The 20,035-nt window shown below is 45.2% G+C and overlaps 1 protein-coding gene across 1 annotated transcript in view; it reads left to right on the top strand.

Annotated features, from left to right (window-relative positions):
* Positions 1-5,280: 5,280 nt before the first annotated feature.
* Positions 5,281-20,035, top strand: part of LOC135206655 (uncharacterized) — a gene marked incomplete at its 5' end in the record, with an annotated part of 55,933 nt that continues 41,178 nt past the window's right edge. Inside the window, 1 exon segment of the mRNA XM_064238013.1 lies at positions 5,281-5,322. Within this exon segment, the coding sequence (XP_064094083.1) occupies positions 5,281-5,322 (42 nt within the window).

Raw genomic sequence — 20,035 nt, 5'->3', positions numbered from 1 at the left:
GATATCCCCTCAGCCTCAGCCCTCCACCTCTTACGCCATCTCTCCAGCTTACAAATCAAGCCTTCGAGAGTCAAGCTTCACAGAAGTATGACCGCTCGGGTAAGGGAGGCAGAGGTAAGCGTTCCTTTCGTGGGAGAGGATCGGGAGGCCCCTTTAACAGGGGAAAGCACTTCAGAGGAGGCTGAGGCGGTTACCAGAACCAATGAAGACTTCAGGTAGGAGGGAGGCTGTTTCACTTTCGCCACCGGTGGAACTTCAGCGAATGGGCTCAGAGCATAGTGTCAAAGGCCTGGGTTGGAGCTGGTTGACGAACCCACCTCCATCCAGACCTTTCCGTCAACTTCCTTCCAAAGAATTGACAGAGTACGCAGAGGACCTCCTTCAGAAAGGAGCTATAGCGAGATCAAGAGATTAAAATTTCAAGGTCGCTTGTTCAGCGTGCCCAAAGAAAGGCTCAAACAAAAAAGAAGGGTAATCTTAGACTTGTCCCGCTTAAACTTAGCCATCCGCTGCGACAAGTTCAAGATGCTCACGATCTCACAGGTGCGGACCTTACTTCCCCGTGGGGCCGTCACCACCTCTATCGATCTTACAGACGCCTACTATCATATCCCTATTGCAAGACACTTCCGTCCATATCTGGGTTTCAAGATAGGAGACCAGGCATTCTCCTTCCAAGGTAGTTCCCTTCGGACTCAACGTGGCACCCAGGGTGTTCACGAAACTAGCGGAAGCGGTAGTGCAACAACTCAGATCACAAGGGATTATGGTAGTAGCGTATCTCGACGATTGGTTGATCTGGGCTTCAACAGTCGAGGAATGCAACAGAGCTACACTGAAAGTGATTCAGTTCCTGGAATATCTAGGCTTCAAGATAAACAGGACCAAGTCAGACTCACTCCAGAGTCAGACTTTCAGTGGCTAGGCATTCAATGGAATCTATCCTCCCATACTCTGTCGATTCCATCAACCAAAAGGAAAGAAATAGCGAAGTCAGTCAAGCAATTTCTAAGTCACAAACTAGCATCGAAGGAGAGCTCAGGAGAAGGATCCTCCGGTCTCTCCAGTTTGCATTCAGTAACGAACATCTTAATGAAAGCCAAACTGAAAGATCTAACCAGAATCTGGCGCTCACGAGCAAATGTCAGGTCAGGGACAAACTATCCTCAGTCCCTCTGATTCTAAAGAATTCGTCTTCGGCCGTGGGCGAAAGTCAAGAATTTGTCAGTGTCAGTACCCCTTCAGTTCCCTCCACCAGGGATTACCATCCACACAGACGCGTCCTTAAGCGGTTGGGGGCGGGTATTCCCAGGTCCAAAGGTTCAAGGAAACTTGGTCACCTCAGTTCAGTCAGTTCCCATATAAACGTACTGGGGAGGCATGGCAGTGTTCTTGACTCTAAAAAGGTTGCGCCCACCAAGTACTCCCACATAAAGCTAGTTCTGGACAGCGCAGTGGTAGTACATTGTTATAAACAGAGGAGGCTCCAAGTCACGTCATCTAAATCATGTGATGTAGCCATCTTCTCCCTGGCAGACAAGTTCAGTTGGCATCTCTCCTCCACTCACATAGCTGGAGTGAGAAACGTCATAGCAGACGCGTTATCCCGATCAGTGCCCCCTAGAGTCGGATGGTCTCTAAGGACGAAGAGTCGTTCCAATGGATCCTTCAAAGAGTCCCAGGGCTACAGGTGGATCTCTTCGCATCTCAAGCGAATCACAAACTTCCCTGTTATGTAGCCCCCAACCTGGACCCTCTGCCTATGCCACGGACGCCCTGCTCTAGACTGGAACAACTGGAAGAAGATTTATGTCTTTCCCCCAGTGAATCTTCTTATGAAAGTTTTAAACAAACTCAGGACGTTCAAGGGTCAAGTGGCTCTAGTAGCCCCAGACTGGCCGAAGAGCAATTGGTATCCCCTAATTCTGGAGCTGGGCCTTCGTCCTCTTCGGATCCCCAATCCCAGGCTCTCCCAGTCAGTACAAACGAAGACTGTGTTCGCTTCCTCAGGGATTCTCAAAACCCTAACTTTATGGATTTCATGAAGTTTGCGGCAAAAAGAGATGCGAATATTGACCCTCAGAATATTCTCTTCTTGGAATCCGATAAAAGGGATTCAACTTTGAGACAGTATGATGCTGCTGTCAAAAAGTTAGCAATCTTCCTGAGAGAATCTGATATTAGAATCATGACAGTTAATTCAGCTATATCCTTTTTCAGATCCTTATTTGAAAAAGGTTTAGCAGCTAGCACGATTACGACAAACAGTCAGCCTTGAAAAAGATATTTCAATTTGGGTTCAACATAGACTTGACGGATTCCTACTTCTCGTCTATTCCTAAGGCATGTGCTAGACTTAGACCTTCTGTAAGGCCTACGTCAGTTTATGGTTCTTAAACGATGTTCTAAAACTGGCTTCAGAAACAGATAATGACACATGCTCGTTTATAATGCTCTTAAGGAAAACCCTGTTTTTATTAAGCTTAGCTTCAGGAGCAAGAATTTCAGAACTGTCGGCTTTATCCAGAGATCCGGATCATATTCAATTCCTTCCCACAGGGGAAGTACTACTTTCTCCGGAACGTAGCTTTTTAGCAAAGAATGAAGATCCTTTGATGAGGTGGGAACCTTGGAAGGTACTACCCCTTCCACAAGATGTTATCTCTTTGCCCAGTTACAACCTTACGAGCCTTTCTGTCCAGGACCTCCTCATCCTCATCGGGTCCCCTCTTTAAGAGGGGAAAAAGGTGAACTTTATCCATTAAAAGGCATCAGGCAGCAAAATCCTGTACTTTATTACGCAAGCCAATCCTGACTCTTTCCCGAAAGCACATGATGTCAGGGCAGTAGCCACCTCAATTAATTATTTCCAACACATGAACTTCGATGAGTTGAAAAAGTATACCGGATGGAAATCGCCGACAGTGTTCAAACGCCATTACCTTAGTCCTTGGAAGCTCTGAAATTTTCAGCAGTAGCAGCGGGTAACATAGTTCCCCTGATCTCTAGCTTAAGATTGTAGTAGAAGATTCAGTCCTCCTTTCTACCTGCTTCACCCAACAGTTTCGTCTATTCCTACCGTGTTCATTTACATTCACCTGGTGTCTTAGCTGCTTTTGTGATGATGGTAGTGGGTGCCCCTTAGTTTTTGCTAGGGACACTCACAGATGATTATGGATTTTGATCTCATGGATGTTACCCTTATTTTTATGCTAGGGGATACATCTCATAATGGGCAATGGTTACGGGTTTTTGTGTATATTAAGTCATATGCATCCTTATATATTATCATTGTTGTTTAAATTGTTCATTTGATTACTTTAATTGCTATTATATTTTTGATACATGCCTTTACACAGATACCATTTTGTTACATGTAAGCCTAATTTACCTCTGTACATATTGTAAATTACCTTATGAATAAGGAAAACATGTTTAGAATTAAGGGTTTTAATTTAAAGCCATATTTCTATTTTGGTAATCACTGTGTATTTGTATCTTTTAGCAAATTATATTCTTTTTTTATAGTTTACCGTTTATTTTTTGTTTTATTTGCGACCTATTCTGATTTATTTTATTACTTTGTTTACAATCTTGTGCTATTTCTCTGGTACGATTTCGCGCAGCGACACGAGACTGAGCCAGAAAAAGGGATTTTTGACGTAAGGAAAAATCTATTTCTGGGCGATTGGCTCGTGTCGCCAGCGAAATCCCACCCTACCCATCCCTTCGCCCTCCCCCAAGATTGTCTGCTAACTTCAGGATGGCCACCAGAGGCGCAGCAGTCGGCAGCATGGGATGGAGTAGTAGTAGTAGTACGAGCTGCTCCCACTCTGTGGGACGGCTTCCCCTCATGGAGGGTTTTTGTAGTGGGAGATTTCTATTGGTATTTGGCTCGTGGTAGTGGTCTCACTCGCCTAGTGTTCATACCGACACCCTCTTGGAGGGATGTGAGCGAGTCAGTTATACTGACCTTTTTCTTTATTTTATTTATTCTCTGGTATGTGTTAGTACATTTACCCTATAAGAAAAATATAGATTAAAGGATATTTTCGCTGGCGACACGAGCCAATCGCCCAGAAATAGATTTTTCCTTACGTCAAAATCCCTTTTTACAATAAAGTTTTGTACATACTTACCTGGCAGATATATACGATTGATGGCCCTCCCAGCCTCCCCTCAGGAAGACAGGTGGAAGAAAAATTATGACTGGAAAGGGGATTGGTTCATACACCTGCCACCCAGCGGCGGGTGGGGTAGATCACCTGACCTACCTGTCGCATTTGCCGCGAGTTTTGAATTCTGTCGTGACGTCAGAGACGTAAGCTAAGTATATATCTGCCAGGTAAGTATGTACAAAACTTTATTGTTAAATAACAATATCATTTTGTAGCACAAGAGAGTCAGGTATAGATTTGTTAATTGTTCGTTCTAGAGCATGTTTCGTAATCCTTAGAATTTTTGGGGTATATATGCAAACAGGTTGATCTGAGTCAGAGAGATGTGGTCCAATAAGTGAAGATTGTGATGACCTTAAAGGAATTTGTTGACAGAAAAAGTTCTCTGCTATCATAACCTGAACTATCTTAACTTGAGGTGGCATTGGACCAGTCATTTGTAATATGTAATAATAAAATTCCCAGATTCGCAGACATAATTATGACATCTTCTGTTTTGTAGTATTTTACATGCTCATCATTTGTCTTTGAATCTCTTGACAAACTCATTTGTCATTGTCCATGTACATATTAATTCATAAGAATATTGAAACTTAATTTAATGTTTTCTCTTTCACATGATCTTTTCTTGAAATTTTTACTTTCCTTGAACCCTTACTTTGAATTTGGAGTCTTTGTTACCTTTGGGTAGGTGCTTACATGTTGGGTGTGTTTGTTAGGGTTAAGCAGAAAGGTAGATGCAGATTTTATAAACATTTTACCAAAGGGGCCTCATGAGTCTCATGAAGGGATAAGATTTTGTAAAAGATGAAGGGGAACTTTTGGCGAGAAGGGATCCTTTTGGGAGGTGAATTGCCCTGGCCCAGATTTGCAGGCTCCATATGCTCTTGCAATTTTGTTACATAAGATTCCTTTCTAACTATGAAATGTGCTTTAGTTAGATTAGGTTGCCCTTGTGCCACAACTGATTCTAGCAAGTGCAGGGTTTTCAACTGGCAACTTTATGTTTTAGAATAGTTAAATGGAACGTGTAGATAGTAATTCATACTTATTCTATGATATTTGGTTCCTTGCCATTAACTTCTGCTTTTTTTCTTTTCAGCCGGATACAATGCTGAAGCCATGGATTACAGAATTCTTAAAGGTGAGCACTATTGATTTTGTCTACCCTGAAATTTCCTTTGTTGCTGAGCTATGCAAGAACCGAGTCAAGTGTCTTATAGTTTTGTAGTTACTCATATTGAAGATCATGAATTTGAGAGGTGATTTGATTATAATTTATTTAATAGTAGAGCATTCCTGCAAAACTTTGTATGATGTAAAATGGCAAAAATTGTAGATGCAGTCAATTAATTTATGGTTTGTGAGGAAAAATATTGAGTGTTCCCCAACCCAAAAAATAACCTACCATAGCTTTGTAGATAACATGTGCACAGTGTAAAATAATCCCTACCTCTCAAGCTTAAACTAACTTAGGCCAGCTTAGTAAAAAATTATGTTTATAGAGTATGGCTTCACCTACCAAAATTGGGAAGGCAGTGAGAATGCTAGAAGGGTGAGGGGTGGGTGTAGTAATGGTGTTGGTGTGTGGGACTGAGATGTTAGTTGGTAGCATGATGGAAGGTACAGAGATTGATGGAAGAGGAAGAGAAGGGGGCCATGTCATCAATCACCATCTTGTCCCTTAATCTACGAGGGTAGGCAGATTGCTAGAATCACCTTTCATGCCTGGTTGAGGTTTGTTGTACGATGTGACTGATGGGGTAGATTTGATAGCACGTACTTTGGCCCCCTACTATTTTGTGCTTCACTTTATCGTGGATTTTTGTGGAACATATCTTTCACTTTAACAAAGGAACTTTCATCAATTCACAAATACTTAAAACCCCTCCAAAATCACTTAGAAATTCCAATTTTGATAGTTAAAACACAAAAAAGCAAAAAATTCTTATACCTGACTTTTATGATAGTTTTATTACAAAAATTGCATTTAGTCTTGAAAATTATATGAAAATACAGTCATTTGTGGATATTTGACAGTGAATAATACTGCGAATAGGCGAATTTTCTGTGAATAATACTGTCCATAGAAAAATACGATGGTAGGCAAGTCCACAATCGTGAGTCCGCAAATAGTGGTGGTCAACTATATGTATGGTTGAAGTTATCTCTTGATGCTGTTTTTTCATATTAAATACAGTTAACCTGTTGAAATAGGCAGTTAAAAGCATTTTTAGAGGAGATTTTGTATTTCCGCGTTGGGTTCTGGAACCTATCCCTACAAAAAAGTGTGGGGACACTGTATATTTGACTGCCAAATCTCAAGAATTTTTCCTTAAACTTATGCAAAGTGTTTCATTCAAAATGAAATTCCTACTTTTTTTTAAGTTATTGCATCACTATCAGTCATAAGAAGCCTCTGGCTGGCTGGTGCTGTGTGTTCAGTTCATGGACAACTTTAACTAAAGGCAGGTATCAAGCAATTTTTTGTCGCCACTTCGAAAATTTTAGCTCAGTTATATCATTTTTTTTGTCCACTTCCAAAATTTTAGCTTCCATAGCCAGAGTTACTATTGCTGTATACATATACATATATTGTTATCAGGTTGGACAAAACTTTTAAGAGTCCTTCTCTGCTAGGGAATACAGTTTCCTCCAAATTCTATTTTCCATCAAGGCAGTGTGTTGAGAACACCACCAAGGTTTCCTGTTGCCAGTCTTGAAATTTTTTTTTCAGGTCATCTGCTAAGTTATTTGTTCCCACACAATATACAAACCCTTAGTCCTCTACATTAGGAAAATGCTTTACAGCAAAGCTGGAATGCGGCCGTTAAATTTTTGAACAAGGTGGTTAAGCAGTAACAACCGTCTGGTAGGCGGTAGACCCACTTGCCCAGATGTAAACACTCCACTTTGCTTTCTGCCATCTTCCATAGAAGACGTATGTTTGTGAGCTTTTGCTGACTAGCCGTTAATCACGATTTCCCGGTGGGGTCTTTCTTTTATTGTTTTTAATATTTTTAATATATTATTTGATATTTTGTTCATGAAACTTACCTGTCAGATATATATATAGCTGTATTTTCCGAAGTCCGACAGAAATTAAAAAACTTACGACACACGTAGTGGGAGTCAGGTGGTTAGTACCCATTCCCGCCGCTGGGAGGCGGGTATCAGGAATCATTCCCATTTTCTATTCATAATTTTTCTGTCGCCGGTGTTGTAAACACAGTTTTCAGCACCTCCGTCTTGAATTTAGGAAACTTGGCTACTATAAGTACCCCTTTTTGATTTTTTGGTATCTTGACTTTTGGATCGGTGGCTAGGCACACGTTAATTGTGGATTTGATTGATTTTGGCTTGATTTCTCTTTAAATAAGATGTCTGGTTCTAGTTCGGCTAGCGCCAGGTTTTGTACCAAGAGTGATTGTCGAGGTAGGCTACTGAAAGCATCAGTAGACCCTCATATTTTGTGTAAGAGTTGCAGAGAGCATGATTGTATGTATGAAAGTCGCTGCAAGGAATGTGAGTGTCTTTCTGATTCTGGATGGAGAGCATATGAGTCCTATCTGCGTAAGCTTGAACGGGATAGGTTAAGGAGGTCTTCCTCCAGGAGCGTTTCAGGTAAACGTCAGGAAGTTCATGTTTCTCCTACTAACCCTCCTTTAATCACTACTCCTAACCCTGTAGTGTTGCCTTCGGCCCTGAAACAGTGTCTGTGGAGGGGTAATACCCTTACTTATCTTAGAGTCGATTCGTATTTAGAATCTAAAAGTGCTCGCCTTAGAAGGCAAAAGTGAAGGTGCAAAGTGCAGTGACAGTGCTCCTTCGTTGGTGGAGGGTGCGTCAGATCGGCCCCATTTTGCCTCTAGGCCTAGACCGCTGCCGGACTCCCAGGTTTCAGGGAGAGCATGTCGAAAGCCGCAGGAGGGTTACGGGGAACGCCCACCGATCTGACGTGCCTTCGGCAGTATCTGTTGACGTTACACAGACTGCCAAGGAGCGTGCGCGTGCACGCCTCCTGAAAGAGTGTTTCTCTTCTTCAGAGGCTTCCTCCCCAGCACAAGGGGTGGAGCTCTCATTCTATTTCACGCCCGCTGAAAAGGAGCGTTGGTGATCGTGACGCTTCACGTCCAGTTTGGCTCTCGAGAGGCGATCATCGCCTGAGAGTGTGTTCGCAGCCTTCCCGCCACAGAAGAAGCGTAAGGAGTCATCGGATGATGACTTTGTTGAGCGCCCCAGTCGCTCTTGAGCGCGTGCTACGGCAGTTTCTGGGAGAAGGAAGAAGGCGTCCCCTCGCCCTCCCCTCGCCTTCTCACAGGATCAGCCCGTCACCTGACAAGGAATCCTCTCCTACTGAGAAGATCCTGCGCTCTTTGCAGCAACAGCTTGCTGATGCTCTTGCTAAGAAAGGGACGCAACCACGTCCCGCAGGAGAAAGGATGACCGTCTGCCTGTGAAGAGATCTAGAAGGTCTCCCTCTCCCTCTCCTCGCTCGTCTATCTCTCCACTTTCTTCGCCTGCTAGAGTTCGTGCGACTCCCCAGCGGCTCTCTGGAGGACGTGAAGAGGATTTTGCTCGCTCTGCGCATGAAGCGGTATTACCCCGCTCGTAAGCTTGCGGTGCGAGAGCTCGATACTTGCGTGAACGCTTCGGTGCAAGTTCACGTTCCTGACGCTCGTCGGAAGCCAAGCGAACGCCAGTGGCATCTAAGAGTGCACCAGTGGAAGCAGAGCGCGCACGAGATGTTAAGCGCGCCTTAGTAAATGTCATTCGCACGCCAGGGTGGACGCCAAGCGTGCGCCAGCGGACGCCAGCACGCGCGACGAGTGGACGCCAATCCCGCAAGCTAGTTGCAGCCAGGCGTGCGCCAGTGGACGCCAGGTATGCGCCAGTGGACGCCAGGTGTGCGCCAGTGGACGCCAGGTGTGCGCCAGCGGACGCTCAGGTGGAAGAAGATGTGGAGTTTCGTCGCCTCCCACTCCCCCTGTTTGTGATGAGACTTTGCAAGTTACTTCGGGTCTTAGAGATACGACCGGGAGTTTCTATTAATGAGTCAGCTTTGCCTTCCACTTCACAGCAACGCGCCTCTTGGAAACTTAGACCAGATAGTCTTGGTCCAGCCTATTTGCCTCCAACTTCACCTGTGTCGGAAGCAGAGGTTAGTCGACGCTTCGGTTGAAGTGGATGATGAGAAACCTTTGGCGGCAGTCTCTTCCGACTACCAGGTTTTGACCCGCCTTCTTCAATCAGAGTTTGGAGAGACGTTTCACCCGGAAGCTCCTCGCTCTCCTCCTTCACAACTTTCTTCTTCCAAGATCAACGTCTCAGCATTCGTCAGAATGAAGAAGTCCCTTTCAACTAAGAGGGCTCTTCGTAAGGTCCATGACTGGATGGAGAAAAGGAAGTCTCAGGGAAAGACTTCTTTTGCCTGCACCTTCGAGACTTAGTGGGAAGGCTGGCATTTGGTATGAGACGGGAGAAGACGTAGGTATTAGACTTCCCTCGTCAGCCCAAGGAGACTTCGCCAGCATTGTGGATGCCTCGAGGAGGTCTCACCTGTCCTCTTCGAAAGTTTCCTGGTCTACTACGGAAATGGACTACCACCTTAAAGGCCTCTTTCGGACGTTAGAGTCTTCAACTTTCTAGATTGGTGTTTGGGAGTTCTGGATGCCAAGTCTAGGAGTTCCGACTCGATTAGTCTGGGGGAGCTGTCCAGCGTAATGTCGTGTATGGACAAGGCCGTCAGAGATGGTTCGGAGGAGCTTACAGCTCACTTTTGCACAGGGCTCTTGAAGAAGAGATCCCTGTTTTGCAATTTTACAGCGAAATCTGTTTCTCCGTCACAGAAAGCAGACTTGCTCTTCGCTCCTTTTTCGGATCATCTCTTCCCCCAGGCTATGGTAAAAGACATTGCGACCAGTCTACAGGAGAAGGCCACGCAAGATCTCCTCGCACAATCTTCAAGGAGACCTGCGGTTCCTTCGTCCTCTGGGAGTTTCGATTCTCAAGAAATCGAAGCCCTTTCGAGGTAGTTCTTCCTCGAGACCAGCCCCTCGAGGAAGAGGCACTTCCAGAGGCAGAGCCACTGCGCTGGCCAAGAACAAGAAGTGAAGCAGAAGTCCTTCAGTCACCGGTTGGAGCCAGGCTTCAGCTTTTTGCGCAAGCCTGGGAAGAGAGAGGTGCGGACAAATGGTCCGTGGACATCTTAAAGAAGGGTTACCGGATCCCGTTCCTGAAACCACCCCCGCTGTCTACGACACCCAGGGACATGTCTCCTTCCTATCGGGGAGAAAAGCAACAAGTGCTTTACGATCTGTTAGATCAGATGATCGTGAAACACGCCGTAGAACAAGTCTCCGACTTGAATTCCCCCGGATTTTACAACAGACTGTTCCTGGTGCCAAAGCAGTCGGGGGAATGGCGACCGGTACTCGATGTCAGCAACCTGAACCTCTTTGTCATCAAGCAGAGGTTCAAGCTGGAGACACCTCAGTCAGTGATGGGAGCCTTGAGACCGGGGGATTGGATGGCTTCACTAGATCTCCAGGACGCGTATTTCCACGTCCCCATCCACCCCCAGTCCAGGAAATACCTGCGGTTTGTCCTGAAAGGAAAAGTGTTTCAATTCAGGGCTCTCTGCTTTGGACTCAGCACTGCTCCCATGGTATTCACCCTACTGATGAAGAACATTGCGAGGTGGCTTCATCTTTCCAATGTCAGGATCTCTCTCTACCTGGACGACTGGCTCGTACGAGCCTCCTCGAAAGACCGGTGTCTGGAGGACCTGCACACGGACGTTTGTCGTTAACAAAGTCCCTGGGGCTTCTGGTGAACCTCGAAAAGTCACATCTGACCCCTTCTCAGTCTTTAGTCTATCTGGGGATTCAGATGGACTCAGTGGCTTTTCGGGCTTTTCCGTCCCAGGGCGACAACTAGATTGCCTAAGCAAAGTGTCAACCTTTCTGGGGAAGGAATCATGCTCGGTGAGGGAATGGATGAGTCTGCTGGGGACCATTTCCTCACTGGAGAAGTTTGTTTCCCTAGGGAGGTTGCACCTCAGACCTCTTCAATTCTTCCTTGCCGACAATTGGAAGCACCAAAACACTTTGGATTCGATTCTGGTGTTATCAGAAGAGGTAAAGGAACACCTAAGATGGTGGACCGACCCTTTGAAGCTCGCAGAGGGTCTTTCCCTCAAGCTTCAGAACCCCGACCTAGTGTTGTTTTCCGACGCGTCTTCCACGGGTGGGGAGCAACACTGGGGGGGAAGGAAGTGTCAGGCACCTGGAGAGGGGAACAGGTGTCCTGGCACATAAACGTCAGGGAGCTGGCAGCAGTTCATCTGGCGCTCCAGTTCTTTCAGAACGAAGTCTCCGGCAATGTGGTGCAGATCAACTCGGACAACACCACAGCCCTGGCATACCTCAAGAAACAGGGAGGAACCCACTCTCGATCCCTGTTCTTCCTTGCAAAGGAGATCCTGTTATGGGCGAAGGCACACGACGTCTCTATACTGACGAGATTCATATCAGGGGTAGAAAACGTCCGTGCAGATCTGCTCAGTCGACAAGGTCAACTTCTGCCGACGGAGTGGACCCTTCATCAGGAAATATGCCAGAGGTTGTGGAAGTTATGGGGATGTCCTCTCGTAGACATCTTCGCAACTTCCAGGACAACGAGACTCCCGCTGTACTGCTCACCAGTTCTAGACCCAGGAGCAGTAGCAGTAGACGCCCTTCTTTGGGACTGGACGGGACTAGACGTATATGCCTTTCCCCCGTTCAAGGTCCTAGGGGAAGTAATAAGAAAATTCGCGCATCAGAGGGGAACGAGGATGACTCTCATCGCCCCCTTCTGGCCAGCGACCGACTGGTTCACAGAGGTCATGTCCTTTTCTTGTAGACTTTCCGAGGACTCTGCCTCCAAGGATAGATCTACTCAAACAGCCCCACTTCGAGAGGTATCACAAAAACCTCCCCGCTCTGAGTCTGACTGCGTTCAGACTATCCAGAAGTTGGCCAGAGCGAGGGGTTTTTCAAGACCGGTGGCGAAAGCAATCGCAACGGCAAGAAGACCTTCTTCTATTGCCGTATAATAATCCAAGCCAATGGGGTCTGGTTTTCCAGAGCTGGTGCAGGAAGAAAGACATTTCCTCCACCTCTACCTCTGTGAGCCAGATCGCAGACTTCCTTCTCTACTTGAGAAATGAAAGTTTCGCTTAGCGGTGCCTACGATAAAAGGCTACAGAAGTGTGCTTTCTGTAGTCTTTAGGCATAGAGGACTGGACTTAGCCAACAACAGAGACCTTCATGATCTTCTTAAGTCTTTCGAGACTTCGAAGGTACCTCAACCAAGAGTCCCTTCTTGGAATTTAGACATTGTTCTAAAGTTTTTGATGTCCAGTAATTTTGAACCTCTCAACTTAGCTTCGCTTAGAAACCTTACAAGGAAGACACTTTTTCTAACTGCTCTGGCGACGGCGAAGAGAGTTAGTGAGATCCAGGCTATAACGCAAGCATGTTGGGTTTAAGAACTCGGATGCGGTTTGTTCTTTAAGCCCTATGTTCTTAGCAAAGAACGAAAACCCGTCCAACCCTTGGCCCAAGACATTTTGAAATCAAGGGTTTGACAGAGATCGTGGGTAATGAGCCAGAGAGAGTCCTGTGCCCTGTCAGGGCTCTCAAATTCTATTTAGACAGAACGAAGGACTGTAGAGGACCTTCGGGCAACTTGTGGTGCTCGGTTAAGAAGCCCGATCTTCCCATGTCGAAGAACGCGCTTTCTTTCTTCTTGAGAGACACCATTAAGGAAGCTCATTCCACATGTAGTGATAGTGACATGAAGCTTTTAAAAGTGAATGCCGCCACGAGGTGAGGGCTATTTCGACCTCGATAGCCTTTTCACAGAAATATGGCACTCAGTGACATTTTGAGTGCCACATATTGGCGGAGCAACTCGGTGTTCGCTTCACACTACCTGCGGGAGGTGAAAGCGACATACGAACATTGCTCGTCGCTTGGACCATACGTCGCTGCAGACACTGTTTTGGGGGCAGGAGGTAGCACTCATCCTTTCCTTTAGTGGTTAGATGAGCTTTTAATTGTGTGTGTTTTTTTGGTTGTGGGGTTGACCGCCCGAGGGGGATCTCCCTTCTTAGTCTAGTTTAGTGGTATACCTTTGGTAGACTAGGCCAGGTGGTTTTTTACTTCGTTGCCCTCATTGTATGGTCAATGGTCTAGTCACATCGTGGTCACGCCCCCGTTGACAGATCATCTTGAGTGCACCAGCTATATAGGTCTCTACCTCGCTGGCAACTCTAATAGCACAAGCAGACTTACGCGGCAGTAACCACGAAGTCAGCTATGCTAACAGGTAAGGAATCAAGATATCATTTATCTGCATATATATGTTTCCTAAAATCTTCTATTCTGTCTACTCCCACCACCAAAGGTGGGATTCAGCTATATATATATCTGACAGGTAAGTTTCATGAACAAAATGATATTGTAATGATACAATTAAGTTTGTTCATACTTACCTGGCAGATATATATATAGCTGTATTTTCCGAAGTCCGACAGAAATTAAAAAACTTACGACACACGTAGTGGGAGTCAGGTGGTTAGTACCCATTCCCGCCGCTGGGAGGCGGGTATCAGGAATCATTCCCATTTTCTATTCATAATTTTTATTTCCACTGTCTCCTGAGGGGAGGTGGGTGGGTACTTAATTATATATATCTGCCAGGTAAGTATGAACAAACTTAATTGTATCATTACAATATCATTTATAATTTATTGGCTTTAATAATTGATATACAAACCCACTGCTTGTGTTAGGCCTTGCGAGCTGCCTTTCCCCTTTACCTTTAAGTGTTAGAGTAAGCAGCAAGGATGTACCTACAACCTTATCACTTATTTTGGCCTTTTAATGTCAGGGCAGGATAGTAATTTTATGTATGCAACCTACCAAGTGATTATGTAGCTATTCTTTCACTATGCCACGGCAGCTAGAATTTGAAATTTGCGTTAGCACTCTATTGTTTTTGGTTACGCGACTACCCTGCCACCACCAGGGAAGCGTGGAACCAACCCAGTAAACAAAGACAGTTGTTTTCTGCCGCTTCTTACAAATGTAACATACCTTCTCAGCAGGGGTGAATTTGAATCTGGTAGAATCTTCACAGTCTATATCTCTGGCTGCTTTGGCATTGATTAGCTTATGTAGGAATGCAGTATTTTGATTTTGTCTTGTTTTTGTCAAACCTAGGGTAGGCTTTGTTTCCACTAGAAACCAGCATGTCCGATTTGAGTACACAAAGCGTAAGGTATTGCAGCAAAGGTTGCAATTCTAGGTTAATCAAAGCTTATGACCAGCATTCATTTTGTGATAGTTGTAGGAGTCAGAATTGTTTGCCGCAATTAACTTGTAATGAATGTGAGAGTTAGAGGGATAGGTAGTGGAGTACTTACATGGCTCATATGAAAAAGCTTGATAGAAATAAAAAGAGAAAAGTGGCGGTTAGAGCTAGCTTTAGGCAGTCCTTAGCTAGTCAGACAGATGCTGATGTGTCTATTTCTCATTCTCCTTCTGTCACACCCGTTCCCTTGCCCTTTACACCCCGATCCTAACCCTGGCTCCCTTGTACCCATGCCAGATCCCATTGCCAGCCTCAAGTTGCAAGTAGATAGAAAGTTCTCATGGATAAGGTAGGTAAAGTCGATGAGAGTGGTTTTTGCAAGTGCTAGTGCAGTGGAGGAGGAGGCTGCTCGTCCCACTGATTCTCGTAGGCAAAGGTCCCTGTCAAACTCCCCTACACCTGGGAGGAGTCATACTGGTACCCCAAGGGAGATTGGTGGAGATCTGCCCACAGGTAGTCACCCCCTTACTCAAGCCTGTTGTAGTATCCCAGGTATCGACAGAGCGGCGCTGGAAAGACGTCTCATAGGAAGTGTATTGTTTTTCCTCAAGTGGGTCTAGCTCAGATGAAGCGTCGCCTAGGCGCCAATGGCAGTTTAGGGATGAATTCATCCTTTGAAAAGAAGAGTGAGGAATGTTTCGCTTTCTCCCTTGCCTTCCAAGAAGGCTTGTGATCTCCTGCCAGAGCAATGCCCATCATGTAGTTTCAGGGACAGTCCTGAGCATTTTTCCCAGAAAATTCCTGTTAAGGAAGTACTGCGTGCTCCAGAAAAGCCTCCTTCATCCAGGAGACATTCTTCCTCTAGAAAATCTTTGGAAGGACCTAGTCTAGTGGGTGGTGCCTCACCAAGGACAGTATCTGAGCATTCATTGGTGCTGGGTACCCCTTCTGCTCCTTGCTCGTCAACCAGATAGTCAGTGTCTGAGCCCATAGTAGAGGCTCAGTTAAAGTTGGGGCTCCTGTGTCAGTATCAGTGTTTTCAGTGCCAATCTAAAGTTCTTCTAATCCTCAGAAGCGTTCAAAGCGCCCAGTGGTGCCAGAGCACCTATCGACTTATATTCCCTCTTCAGTTCAGCCATCTCATGATCACCCATCGTCGTCAGTGCTTATTGGCCCCACAAGAGCTCCCACTGATTCCAAAGTCTCCATTAGTGGCCAGCGGCACCCTTTGGTGCAACAGCCGCCTTCAGTGAGTTCTTCTTTTCCTTTTCAGGTGCCGAGACTTGCAGCTTCCCCAGTACCTTCACTTCTTTCAGGAATGCAAACTTCTGCATCCTTCTGTTAGATATTCACTAGAAACATGACAGGATTTTGGGTCTTTTTCAGAAACCTCCAGCACCTGCTCAACTACCTTCCAACATGTCTCCTATCCCCTCAGAAGGAGAAGTAGAAAAGGAAGTAAATAAGAATACCCCAACAACATATTCATCATTGTTTCATTGTCTGTTAGCAAATTTTCCTAGTTTCTTTTCACCAGCAGCACCTTCCTCTCCGGCTTCTATTTACAAAATGGATGACCAGGCAGAAGGCACCTCTAAGCTTCCTAAGTTGGTCTTTTCAGTATCAGCCAAGAAGGCTTTGAAAGAAATGAATATGTGGCTCTCAGAGAAGAGAGAGCAATGGAGAGTCAACTTTTGTTTCCCTCCTACGCTGTCTGCTAGGAGGCATCGTTCGTATGAGACGGGAAGCTCTGGACCTGGGAGTTTTTGGCTCCTCCGAGGGGGACTTCTTCGATCTTATTGACTCTTCCAGGAGATCAGTTTTCAACTCAGCCAAAATTATGTTTTTGTCTTCAGAACTGGACCTCCTCCTGAAAAACATTTTCCATGTTTTGGAGGTTATGATTTTTTTTTAGATTGGTGTGTAGGAGCTTTGGCTCGCAAGATTAGGGAGTGTGCTTCCATCTTGGAGGACTCAGTATCTGATTTGCTCGGAGTGATAATTTTTTTGCCTTGATAATGGCATTATGGATGGGTGTCTTGAATTTGGATCACTGTTCACCTTAGGCATCCTCAGGAAGAGAGAGCTTTGGTGCTCCTTTACCAACAAAGGAGTAACCCGCTCCTAGAGATCCGCTCTGCTGTTCTTGCCACTTGATAGTAAGCACCTGTTTCCCTGAGTACACAGTTCAGCGGATTTCTTCTGATCTTCAGAAGAAATCCACTCAAGATCTTTTGGCGTAGTCTGCTAAAGGCCTCAGGGAGATGAGCGCCAGTCATGTTCGTGCTTCTTCTTTGTCTGCCACTCAGTATCAGCCCTTTCATTACAGGTAAGTCGAGAGGTTTCCCCAGATCTCGAGGGAATGTCCGCTTTAATCCTCAAGCAATCAAGAAGTCAGCTACAAATAAATGTTCTTACGAGAAAAGAGAAGCAAGTCCTCCATACTTAAGTAGGAGCAAGGCTCCTTCAGTTTTGGTGGAGCTGGGAAGTGAGAGGGGCAGAACTATGGGTCGTGAAGGTTCTCAAAGAAGGGTACACTATTCCCTTCTTTCAAAACCCTCCCTTAGCCAGCTCTCCACTAAGTTTGACAGGTTACCCTGCCAACTCAGAGAAATTCTTATCTCTCACACAAGAAATGACACCCCTGTCAGAAAAGAAGGCTATAGAAGTAGTAGAGGATCCCCACTCAAAAGGTCTTTACAACCATCTTTTCATGGTCCCTAAGGCCTTAGGGGGCTGGAGACCAGTAGCTCTGGATGTGAGCTCCTTGAACTTGTTCGTGTCAAAGACCAGGTTCAAAATGGAAATGAATCAGACAGTAATGAATCAGACAGTATTGTCCTCAATTCATTAGGGAGACTGGAAGATCTCAATCGATATGGAAGACGAATACTTCCATATACCTATTCACCCAGAATCAAGAAAGTTCCTGAGATTTGTTTTCCAGAACAGAATTTACCAGTTCAGGACTCTGTGCTTTGGCCTTTCCACAGCTCTCCAGGTGTTTACTCAGGCCCTAGCTCCCGTGGCAAAGTGGCTACGCCTCATAGGGGTGAAGATCTCTCTACCTAGACGACTAACTTGTCTGCTCTCAGACAAGGTTGAAATAAACGGAGGACCTGCAGAAAACCCTGACATTAGCCCGAGAACGGGTCTTCTAATAAATTTTAAAAAATTTCAATTAGTTCCTTGTCAAGAAGTAGTAGTATATTTGGGGCTCAGAATCAACTCTCTAGCTTTTCAGGCTTTTCCTTCCCCCAAAAAGGATTGACGCCTGCCTTCGGAAAATAAAGAAGTTTCTGTTCCTTCAGTCTTGCTCAGTGAAGGATTGGATGCAATTTGTAACTCTGGGTCAGTTGCACATGAGAAACCTGCAATTTTTCCTCAGAATCAGCTGGAATCGGAAAAAGCACCCAGATTCCTTTGTGTTCCTAGTAACACCAGAAATAAAGGAGGCCCTTGTATGGTTGAATTCAAGAGGAAGACTTTTGGAAGGGAAATCTCTTTCCTCTGAGCCCCCACCTTGTGTTTTATTTGATGCCAGACCTAGGTTGGGGAGTTCTCCTGTGAGACAAGGAAGTCTCAGGAATTTGAACTGCAGAACAAAAGAGCTGGCACATAAATGTAAAAAAGTTAATAGCCATCCACTGGGGATTGAAAGCCTTTTCTACAGAGGTCAGCAACAAAGTACTAATAACAATCCACTTGGACAATGCAATAGCTGTGTCCTATATAAGAAAACAGGAGTACCCACTTGTTCACTCAGTGCGAGACAGGAAGAGCCCTACTCATATGGACACATCAGAATCTTACATTGATTTTAACGAGGTTTATTCAAGGCAAATTCAATACAGGCAGTCCCCGGTTTACGACGGGGGTTCCGTTCTTGATACGCATCGTAAGACGGAACATCATCAAAAATCCTAAGAAAACCTTATTTTTATTGCTTTGGGTGCATTGAAAACTATGTAAACTGCATTCTTATGGCATTTTTCATCAAAAAAAAACCTTCAAATATTGATTATTTTGCATTTTTGGAGTCATATTTCATCTGCCATATGAGCGTTGTAGGCGTCGTAACCCTGGAACACGCGTTGTAACCCTGGAACATGCGTCGTAACCCTGGAAATAATGTCTGATGAATATACTAATTGAAAAGCATCGTAACCTCGGAACATCGTAAGCCAAGACCATTCGTAACCCGGGGACTGCCTGTATGTTGGCGGACGGACTGAGTGAGTCACTGGAAGCAAGTTCTCCTCACAGAGTGAATGCTAGATCCTCTTGTGTGTCTCGACCTTTGGAAGTTGTGGGGCAAACCAGTACTGGACCTTTTTGCCACAGCCAAGAATCATTCCTCCCCCTCCACCCCCACCCCCTTTACTGCTCACCAGCCCTGGATCCTCTTGCATAGGCAGCGGATGCAATGCTGATAAATTGGTCAGACAAGGACATGTACGCCTTTCCTCCTTTCAAGTTGGTGAGAGAGGTCATCAGCAAATCCCGATCTCATCAAAACCTCACGATGACACTAATTGCTCCTTACTGGCTGGCTCAGGAGTGGTTTCCGGATCTCTTGGGATTACTCTCGGACTTTACAGGACTGTTACCACAAAAGACTAGTCTGCTCAGACAACCCCATTTCAGAATTTTCACCAAGGACTGTCCATTCTCGCTCTGACTACATTCAGACTGTCAGGGGACTCCTGCGAGCGAAAGGCTTTTCCAGATCAGCTGCAAAAGCTATGGCACATTGGAGAAGACTGTCGTCCAGTAACTTACATTAAGCAAAGTGGGCAGTCTTTCAGTCCTGGTGTAGGAGAAATAACACCTCTTTTACTAAAACGTCTATAGCAGATTTTTTGTTATGTTTGAGATCCTCAAAGGGCTTGTCTGCATCCATTATTAAAGGATACAGGGCTATGCTAAACTGTATTTAAGCAGGGGGTATAGACCTCTCTGCCAAGCCGCTCAGGTCTGATAAGATCCTTGGACATGACAAAGCAGAAATAGAGTAGTTTTATCTTGGAACCTGGATGTGGTACTTAAATGGCCCTCAGAGCCATGTTTTGAGCCTTTTTGTTCTGTATCTTTCAGAGACCTCACAATGAAAACCTTATTTCTAATTCCCTTATCCACTGCCAAAAGAGTAAGTGAATTGCATGCAATGTATAAGAAAGTTGGTTTTTCTCAAGGTAATGTTATATGTTCATTTACTCTAGGTTTCCTAACAAAAAATGAGTTGCCTTCTAAACCATGGCTGCATTCCTTCACAATTAACCCCTTCAGCACTGGGACGTACACATGTACGTCTTTTATGGTACAGTAATAAAAGACCGTGACGTACGCGTGTACGTCTTTCATCCCTCCTCGAAAAGCAAAGCGTTTTCTTCAGCTTGGATGGTTTCCAGACACAGTATTGTGTACGAGAGAGCTGCTGAAGCTCCACCCACAATTCATTCCAACCAATGAGCGTCCGATGGACGTCGTGACGT

Source organism: Macrobrachium nipponense, chromosome 31 (assembly GCF_015104395.2).
Source record: "Macrobrachium nipponense isolate FS-2020 chromosome 31, ASM1510439v2, whole genome shotgun sequence".
Taxonomy (NCBI): Eukaryota; Metazoa; Arthropoda; class Malacostraca; order Decapoda; family Palaemonidae; genus Macrobrachium; species Macrobrachium nipponense.
The sequence above is the reverse complement of the archived record's forward strand: the minus strand, read 5'-3'. Positions and strand labels throughout refer to the sequence as shown.